Consider the following 9525-nt stretch of genomic DNA (forward strand, 5'->3'; position numbering starts at 1 on the left):
GGTCACATTTGTATTGTTTTTCACCAGAATGTGTTTTCCTGTGACGGGATAGGTGACACTTAATAGCCGTACTGTATCCGCACTCTTCACATACGTAGGGTTTCTCCCCGCTGTGTTTTACCATGACGTGTTGATTTAGGTGACCTTTCTGTGCAGTTGAATACTCGCACGTTTCCTCACTTAGAACGCCATGCTGCTGTCCAGTGCTCTGCTCCCCACTGTTGTTAGTCTCGTTCACAGGATAACTGATTGGTAGGGTTGCGCTGTTCGTTTTCTGGTCCCCACTAAGCGTATGTTTAGACAAATGCTGTTCTAAAGTTTTCTTCCGAGTAGAGAAATAGTCGCAATAGTCACATTTGTATTTCTCACCTGTATGCTGAATTCTATGTTGGGATAGGCTCCAACTATTAGTAGTCCTGTATCCGCAGTCCTCGCATAAGTAGGGTTTCTCACCGGTGTGTTTTCTCATGACGTGTTCGGTTAAATGGTGTTTCTGTGCAGTAGAAAAGTCGCACTGGTCACATTTGTAGGGCTTATCACCAGTATGTGTTCTCTTGTGTCGATATAAGGCTGGTCGATAAGCAGTCCTGTATCCGCACTCCCCACATATATAGGGTTTCTCATCGGTGTGTTTTGTGATGACATGTTCATCTAAGTGGCCTTTCCGTACAGCAGAATAGTCACACTGGTCACATTTGAAGGTTCTTTTTAATACACCAGCATGTGCTTTCATGTGCTGGGATAGGTTAGAGCTAACAGCCGTTCTGTATCCGCAATCCTCACACATGTAGGGCTTCTCACCGGTATGTTTTATCATGACATGTTGGTCTAAATGGCTTTTGTGTACAGTAGAATAGTCGCACTGGCCACATTTGTAGGGCTTGTTGCCGGTATGTTTTCTCATATGTACAGATAGGTAGGACTTTATAGCCGTTCTGTATCCGCACTCAGCACACATGTAGGGCTTCTCACCAGTATGTTTCGTCATGACGTGTTGGTCTAAATGACATTTCTGTACAGCAGAATAGTCGCACTGGCCGCATTTGTGTCTTTTTTCACCTGTATGTGTTTTCATATGGCGAGATAGTTGAGCCCTAACCGCCGCCCTGAACCCACACTCCCGACACGTGTATGGTTTCTCGCCAGTGTGTTTTGTCCTGAAGTGTTCGTCCAATCTACATTTCTGTGCAGCAGAATAGTTACACTGGCCACATTTGTGTCTTTTTTCACCTGTATGTTTCATGTGCCGGGATAGGCGAGACATATCAGCCGTCCTGTATTCACAATTATCTTTCCGTATTGCAGAATAGTCGCCCTGGTCACATTTGTATGGTTTCTTATCTGCATGGTGTCTGATATGTTCCAACATGTCATCCCTTTCTGCCGCTCGGTAACCGCACTTCCAGCAAATGTAGGTATGTTGCGCCACATTGACGCCCTCCTGTACTGTATGGCTCCGTACATCTGGCTGTGGCAAGACTTCTTCTTTAGACACGGTACAGTTCACCCCAACCGTCTCCTCACTTAGAACGTCCTGCTGGCGTCCTGCGTCCGCTGACTGCTCGCCACTGTTGTTAGTCTCCAGTGCTGTGCTGTACGTTTCCTGGAAAAGCTCTCCGCTGTTGTTAGTCTCGCTCCCACTCCCAGGATGCCCGATTTGTAGTGTTGCGCCGTGCGTTTCCTGGAATATCTCGTCCTCTTGTCCATCCTGCTGGCATCCCGTGTCTCCTTTATGCTCCTCTTTGATGTGCGTCTCGTTTCCAATCACAGGACAACTAGTTGGTAGGTTTTTGCTGTACTTTTGCTGGCATAGCTCGTCCTCTTTTCCGTCTTGTTGCCATCCCGTGTCTCCTGTCTCCTCTACTTTGATGTTCACAGTTTGTTCCGTACGAGGAGGCCGGCATGTTAACTCGTCCATCTCTGGAATAGAGACAATATTGGCATCTACCACTTTCAGAAAACAGAAAAAGGCTCGGCTTTTAGTAAATCAGTGACTTTTTGTGAAAATAGTGGACCCTTTTTAAGCTCCACGGAGAGTACCTGATGCTTTATTTTTAGCAACAGCAGTGGTTCAAATCTCTCATATTTCAGTGTTCTAGTTTCGTCAAATAAAGGAATGCAACTTCGCAAAATTTGGTCGCCTTCCTACGAATTTCGTGACTAAGAAGGCTTTCGAAAAGCGGGAAATCAAAATACTAGAAGGATACCTACGCCTTACGGAAAAGAGCAAAAAGAACATGCAGAGACCTAATCTCCAAGCAGATCTACACGGGGCGCGAAAATCGTATATGCTAGCCAGAGAAGCTCCAGTCAGCCAGATAAGCTCCAGGCAGCCCCGTAGGCTGCGGGGCTGGCTGGAGCTTATCTGGCTAACATATACGATTTTCGCGCCCCGTGTAGATCTGCTTGGAGATTAATGCAGACCCTCATGAAAGATTGATTGCAAGTTACACACCTCTAAATGTCAGTCAAATGTGTAGCTTACGTTAGGCAATGCCTACCATAGGTGTACGAAAAGATGTCGCCCCCCTCCCCACCTTTATACAAAGTGTACGTCTTTTGCTACACTAAAAAAAAAAAGTAAAGATAGCCCTATACAGACACGGCCAAATATATTGTAACGGGCCAAAAATGTATTACCTGTCGGTTTATGACACTTCTGACGTAAAATGACGATTAAAGAACGCTGAAAGTTTGAGCGTCAGATCGGAGAACGATTATTTTACGAAGGCACAAAATGGCGGACAAGCGACCAGGTAAAAGGTTGAACAACCTGATATTCCAGTGGATAATATAAAGGTCAAACTGAAGATTCAGCTGAACGCTTTATGCCCCAAGCCTTGATACCTAATATATTGTGGGCTATTTTCTTGTTCAAAATAAACCATAACAAAGTCCAACGGGTAACTTTGCTATGAAGGCTACTGTGCTCCCCTCTCTAACAAAGGTACGTTCATAAAACTTCACCATATGTCAAAATACGCAAAAATAAGGAAACACATGCACAGAAAATTGTAAACTTTGAGCCTTTAATTCCAACCAATAGTAAACCAAAAATGGGACAAAAAATAGCGTCAATGAAATTTAAATATTAACAACAACTAGAGTACAACAAAAATGTGTCCTATAATTCTGGTTTCTTGTTTCATGTTACAGCGACACCCATTATACATTAGCGGTACAATGGGCGTTATCGTCTTCAGTACAGGTTTTCTTACGTGTGCGCGTGTCTAACCATGTGTTTGCTTAAAGTGCTTTTTCGTGTTGAAGAATAGTCGCAATGGTCACATTTGTAGCGTCTCTCACTGATGTGTTTTATCATTACGTGTTCGGCTATATTAGCTTTCCGTGCTGCAGAATAGTCGCAATAGTCACATTTAAAGGGTTTCTCGCCGGTGTGTATTCTCTTATGCTGGGTTAAGCAAAACCTAATAGCCGTCCTGTATCCACACTCCTCACACATGTAGGGTGTCTCATCGGTGTGTTTTGTCTTGACGTGTTGGTCTAAATGGACTTTCTGTACAGCAGAATAGTCGCACTGGTCACATTTGTAGGGTTTCTCACCGGTGTGTTTTGCGATGATGTGTACATCTAAGTGGACTTTCTGTGCAGAAGAATATTCACACTGGTCACATTTGAAGGTTCTTTTTAAGAGACCAGCATGTGCCTTCATGTGTTGGCTTAGGTTAGACCTAACAGCCGTTCTGAATCCGCACTCCCCACACATGTAGGGCTTCTCACCAGTATGTTTTATCATGATGTGTTGATCTAAAGTGCCTTTCTGTGCAGCAGAATAGTCGCACTGGTCACATTTGTAGGGCTTGTTGCCGGTATGTTTTCTCATATGTACAGATAGGTAGGACCTTACAGCCGTCCTGTACCCACACTCACCGCACATGTAGGGCTTCTCACCAGTATGCCTTGTCATGACGTGTTGGTCTAAATGGCCTTTATGTACAGCAGAAAAGTCGCACTGGCCACATTTGTGTCTTTTTTCACCTGTATGTTTTTTCATGTGCCGTGATAGTTGAGCTTTAACCGCGGCCCTATATCCACACTCTCCACACATGTAAGGTTTCTCGTCAGTGTGTTTTGTCCTGAAGTGTTCGTCTACTCTATATTTATATGCAGCAGAATAGTCACACTGGCCACATTTGTGTCTTTTTTCACCTGTATGTTTCTTCAAGTGCCGAGATATTGGAGACATATCAGCCGCCCGGTATCCACAATTATCTTTCCGTATTGCAGAATAGTCGCCCTGGTCGCATTTGTATGGTTTCTCATCTGCATGGTTTCTGATATGTTCCAACATGTCATCCCTTTCTACCGCTCGGTAACTGCACTTCCAGCAAATGTAGGTATGTTGCGCCACATTGATGCCCTCCTGTACTGTTTGGCTCGGTACATCTGGCTGTGGCAAGACTTCTTCTTTAGACACGGTACAGTTTACCCCAGCCGTTTCCTCACTTAGAACGTCCTGCTGCCGTCCTGTGTCCGCTGACTGCTCCCCACTGTTGTTAGTCTCCAGTGTTGTGCTGCACGTTTCCTGGAAAAGCTCTCCGCTGTTGTTAGTCTCTCTCCCAGGATGGCCGAGTTGTAGTGTTGCGCCGTGCGTTTTCTGCTCCTCATTGCATGTTTCCTGGAATAGCTCGCCGTCTTGCCCATCCTGCTGCCATCCCGTGTCTCCTGTATGCTCCTCTTTGATGTGCGTCTCGTTTCCAATCACAGGACGTGTTGGTAAGTCTTTGCTGTACTTTTGCTGGCATAGCTCGTCCTCTTGTCCATTTTGTTGCCATCCCGTGTCACCTGTGTGCTCTGCTTTGATGTGCGTCTCGTTCGCAGTTTGTTCCGTATGAAGAGCCCCCCGTGTTAACTCGTCCATCTCTACTAGTAGAATAGAGGCAAGACAATATTGGAATTTACCTTATTCAGAACACAGAAAAGGTCTCGGCTATTTAAGTACACATGACATTCTTTTTGTCAAAATTGTGTACCCTTTTTAAGCTCCACGGGGAGTAATTATTCTGTTTTTTCATAAACAGCAGTAGTTCAAATATCTCATATTTCAGGGTTCTATAGTTTCGTATGTTTTGATGATAAAAGTGTGGAAACATTCACAAACATACCACAAACTAGTAGAATCTTCCGATGTCCTGCCTTTTAGCTAGGAGCTGGCCTCCTTGCTATCACTAAATCTATATAAACCCCACTTCCAGTCTGAGTTTTAGTGTATTGAATGTGGCCTGGTTTTTTTTTGTGATTCTCTTTTTTTATTATTTTATATTTAAACATAGAAACAAAAAACACAGAACTTACGTAAGGAGCAAAATGGAGCAAAACAATTGTTCCAAAAAATATTCCGAGAGATACTCGTAAAAAAACATGGTTGTGCTTTCTGTACCATTCCTGATATTATGTATACATATCTGGTTGCAAAATTAACTATACGCTGCCCCTCTCAAATGAAAAATAGATTCCAGACACACGTCTAGAATTCTACTTGACCGCAGAAAAAGAATCAGAATTAACGACAATCAAAGGTCTTACCTGTCGGTTTATGGTGGAAGCGTTTTCTATGACTTCTGGGATTCCGTTAAAATCCCGTTAGTTCCGACGACACAAAGGACAGTAAAACCGGTGACAAAATGGCGGACAAGCAACAGATGAGTCAAAGGTCAGAGGTTACAAACCTGATGCACACTTGAGTGAGGGGCAAATCACACATCGCCGCTTAATGCTTTATTTCCGTGTTCAAAAGCCTGGTCGGCAAGCATGTTGCTGTACTTCAATGAAATACTGGACAATGCATACAGGCAAGGGACCTTTTGTGACCGAAAATGTTGGGGTGAGCCAACAACTAAATCTACAAGAATGTGACTGTATAAAACTTTGTGCCCCGTAGACTTGGCTTGGGTGGTCAATGGCTAATTAGTTACCCCTTTGAGTAAATGGCATCTAATTAGCATTAGCGTCCATAGTATCTTAGTGATTTCTAAAAACATTTATCTTTTTATTTTGCCTGTTTAGAAAATCATCATTAGTACACAATAAAGCTATACCCGTAGACCTGCTGTGGAGAAATATGATAGCGTTTGTAAGAAACGTCCCTGAAGTTTTATTTGTTTTTACCATAAAACAAAGTCATCATTTCAAAGAAAGCGGGAAACACACAAAATTTGTAATCTTCCAAGCTTTATTTACAACCAATAGTAGATTTTAGAAAAGTTGAAAGAAAAAAGAAACTGATAAACAAAAGCGCAAAGGTGCAGTTCAGGCAAAAACGGTCATATATTCATATTTCCACACATACTAGGTTTTATTTTTTACATTTTACTTATGTTTTTTCATATGCCGGGATAGATGGGACTTTACAGCCGTCCTATATCCACACTCTGCACACACGTGGGGTTTCTCGCCGGTGTGTCTCATCATGACGTGTCGGTCAACACTCCCTTTTTGTGCAGCAGAATAGTCGCACTGGTCACATTTATAAGGTTTCTCGCCGGTATGTGTTCTCTTATGTATGGATAGGCTGGTAGTATCGGTCGTGGTGTATCCGCACTCCACACAGATGTAAGGTTTTTCACCGGTGTGTTTTCTCATAACGTGTTCGTCTAAATGACCTTTCTGTGCAGAAGAAAAGTCACATTGGTCGCATTTATAAGGTTTCTCACCGGTATGTTTCCTCATATGTTTTGATAGGTTAGACGTATGAGCGGCCCTGTATCCGCACTCCCAACACATGTAGGGTTTCTCACCCGTATGCTTGGCCATATGTTGGTTTAACTGATCTTTTCTAGCTGCCGAATAGTCACACTGGTTACATTTGTAGGGCTTCTCACCGGTATGTCTTCTCTTATGTAGTGATAGATTCCAACTTTTAGCAGCCCTGTATCCGCACTCCTCACACACGTAGGGATTCTCATCCGTGTGTTTGGCAAGGACGTGTTGGTCTAAATTACATTTCTGTGCGGCAGAATAGTCGCACTGGGTACATTTGTAAGGTTTCTCACCAGTGTGTTTTCTCTTATGTAGAAATAAGGACGAACTTAAAGCTGTCCTGTATCCGCACTCTTCACACATGTAGGGCTTCTCACCGGTGTGTTTTGTCATGACGTGCTCGTCTAAATGGGCTTTCTGTACAGCAGAATAGTCGCACCGATCACATTTGTATTGCTTTTCACTTGAATGTGTTTTCATGTGTCGGGATAGTTGAGCCCTAACCGCGGCCTTATATCCACACTCCCCACACATATAGGGTTTCTCGCCAGTGTGTTTTGTCCTGACGTGTTCGTCTACTCTAGATTTCTGTGCACCAGAATAGTTACACTGGTCACATTTGTAGGGTTTCTCATCGGTATGTTTTTTTATATGTTCCAACATGTCATCCTTTTCTCTCGCTCGGTAGCCACACTTCCAGCAAATGTAGGTATGCTGTTCCACATTATTACTGCTGTCATGTACTGTATGACTCTGTGCAGCTGCCACTGACAAGGCTTCTCCGTCAGACCCGTAACAGTATAACGTTTGATCATTTGAAACGTCCTTTTCCTCTTCATGCTGCCGTCCTGTGTCTGCTGTCTGCTCCCCAAAGCTGTAAGTCTCGTTTGCAAAATAACCAACCGTTATGGTTGCGCCGTACGTTTCCTGGTCCTCACCGTAGGTTTCCTGGCATAGCTCGTCTTGCTGCCACCCCGTGTCTCCTGTCTCTTCCTCTTTGATGTTTGTTTCGTAGGCAGCATTAACTGTTGTTATGGTTGCGCCGTACGTTTTATTGTCCTCGCCGTTCGTTTCCCGGCATAGCTCATTGTTTTTCCCGTCCTGCTGCCATCCCGTGTCTCCTGTCTCCTCCTCTTTGACGTGCGTCTCGTTCACAGTTTGTTCCGAATGAAGAGGTCCCAACGTTGACTCGTCCATCTCTGATATAAAAAGCAACACAACATGAGAAATAAATTTGATTAGGAGGTGCAAGGAGGTTATATACATGTAGAACTTGGGAGATGTAGAGGCTAATTTACCTCTTTTGGAAAATATCCGATTTAATTCTAATCTTCAACAAATCAGTATGTCTCATTGTCTGCGATCTTTGACCCCACTTCCAGTCAGTTTCTCTGTGCGAATGTTGCGGTATCTACGTTGCTGTTGTTTTCACATAGAAACACCCGAAGTCGCAAAAAAAAAACAAGATCTACTCCTAGAGGACACAACAATATTGTTGGAAACTTTCGTACAATTTCCGCTATATGTAAGGTACACACATATATACATGCCACACGTACACAACTTACAGTGACGCTGCCCCCTCCCCATCAAATACCGATCATACACACTTCTTATAATTTACAGCTGAACAGGCAACCAACCGCCAAAGACAAAGTTCTTACCTGTGTATCTATGGTACTTATCGGCCTCTAGGACTTCTGTAATTCCGTAAAAATCGCGTGTTTCCAGGAAATGTACCAAACGCAAAACAATGGCGGATAGGCGAGCTCACCGACGAGGCAAAGGTGAGAGGTCATAAACCTGATACATACTTGAGTACGGGTCAAACTATAGATCGCCGCACAACGCTTTACTCCGATGGGATTAAGCCTAGAAAAATGCATCACATGACTTGGGAACAATATATTTAGAGCTAATTGTTTTTCTGTACGTTACACAGATTATATAAATTATTAATCAAGAAGCGGAATATCTGTGATAAAAATCGACTTCACAAAGTCAAAGGTCCTATAATTTACAAATACCTCCATAATACAGCACACACACACATCATAATCACAAATACCCCCATGTAACCATCAGTGGCAAAGTAGCCTTGCCCGGAATGACTAACTATGGGGGGCGGCCCATACACACATACAAATACACACACCTACACACAACAGACTTATATACACACACACACACACGCACGCACGCGCACACACACACACGCACACACACACGCACAAACAAACACACAAAAACAAACAAAAACACATGCACAAACACAGTCGTGGTAAAACAATTCTCTCACACTAATCTTCATGTACTGCTCTTTTTTATTGAAATAAAGTTCTTGCATGAACACAACATAACCATACCGTTCTCTTTCTTGGCCGAGTTTCTGTCTCATACAATGTACTAACAGTTGCTTTTATTTTCAGTGTTACTTATCTAAAAGAAAAACCAAATGTATGACAGACAGGCAGGGATCTCCCTAAAGAATGGTACAGTGGCGCTCCTCCATCCTGTTCTAATCCCAGCTCCATCCTGTTGATTTTCAAAGTTAGGGTATTTTTTCCAATTTTTACCCAGCAAAGCCTGTTATTTTTGCCCAAAACTAGAAATTTCAGAGGTAAAGCTGAAGTTGCAGAAAATAACTTCCATTATGTCTGAAAAAGGCAAAAGTCAACATCCGCTCTCCTTTTGAGAGTTGTGCGCCCCCCTCCAGACCTCCCCCCTCGCAACATGTATCCTGTGCCCGGTACCCTCCCCCCATCCTGCTATATATTTCTGGGGAGATCCCTGGACAGGGTGATA

The 9525-nt window shown here is 43.4% G+C and overlaps 3 protein-coding genes across 3 annotated transcripts in view; all 3 read right to left on the reverse strand.

Annotated features, from left to right (window-relative positions):
* Positions 1-2759, reverse strand: part of LOC136424578 (zinc finger protein 431-like) — a 6128-nt gene extending 3369 nt beyond the window's left edge. The window contains exons 1-2 of the mRNA XM_066413191.1: positions 2641-2759; positions 7-1920 (exon numbers count right to left, since the gene is read on the reverse strand). Of these exons, the coding sequence (XP_066269288.1) occupies positions 7-1918 (1912 nt within the window). The 5' untranslated portion in view covers positions 1919-1920; positions 2641-2759. The remainder of the gene's footprint in view (positions 1-6; positions 1921-2640) is intronic.
* Positions 2760-2812: 53 nt separating this feature from the next.
* LOC136424252 (zinc finger protein 436-like) lies at positions 2813-5643 on the reverse strand. The gene is made up of 2 exons (XM_066412784.1): positions 5548-5643; positions 2813-4884 (listed from the first exon to the last, which is right to left on the reverse strand). The coding sequence occupies exon 2, from the start codon at positions 4880-4882 to the stop codon at positions 3215-3217; it is 1668 nt and encodes a 555-aa protein (XP_066268881.1). The 5' UTR covers positions 4883-4884; positions 5548-5643; the 3' UTR covers positions 2813-3214.
* A 532-nt stretch (positions 5644-6175) lies between these two features.
* On the reverse strand, positions 6176-8515 carry LOC136424398 (zinc finger protein ZFP2-like). The gene is made up of 2 exons (XM_066412983.1): positions 8385-8515; positions 6176-7919 (listed from the first exon to the last, which is right to left on the reverse strand). Exon 2 carries the CDS (start codon positions 7915-7917, stop codon positions 6331-6333), a length of 1587 nt encoding a protein of 528 aa, XP_066269080.1. The 5' UTR covers positions 7918-7919; positions 8385-8515; the 3' UTR covers positions 6176-6330.
* Positions 8516-9525: the final 1010 nt, after the last annotated feature.

Source organism: Branchiostoma lanceolatum, chromosome 18 (genome assembly GCF_035083965.1).
Source record: "Branchiostoma lanceolatum isolate klBraLanc5 chromosome 18, klBraLanc5.hap2, whole genome shotgun sequence".
NCBI lineage: Eukaryota > Metazoa > Chordata > Leptocardii > Amphioxiformes > Branchiostomatidae > Branchiostoma > Branchiostoma lanceolatum.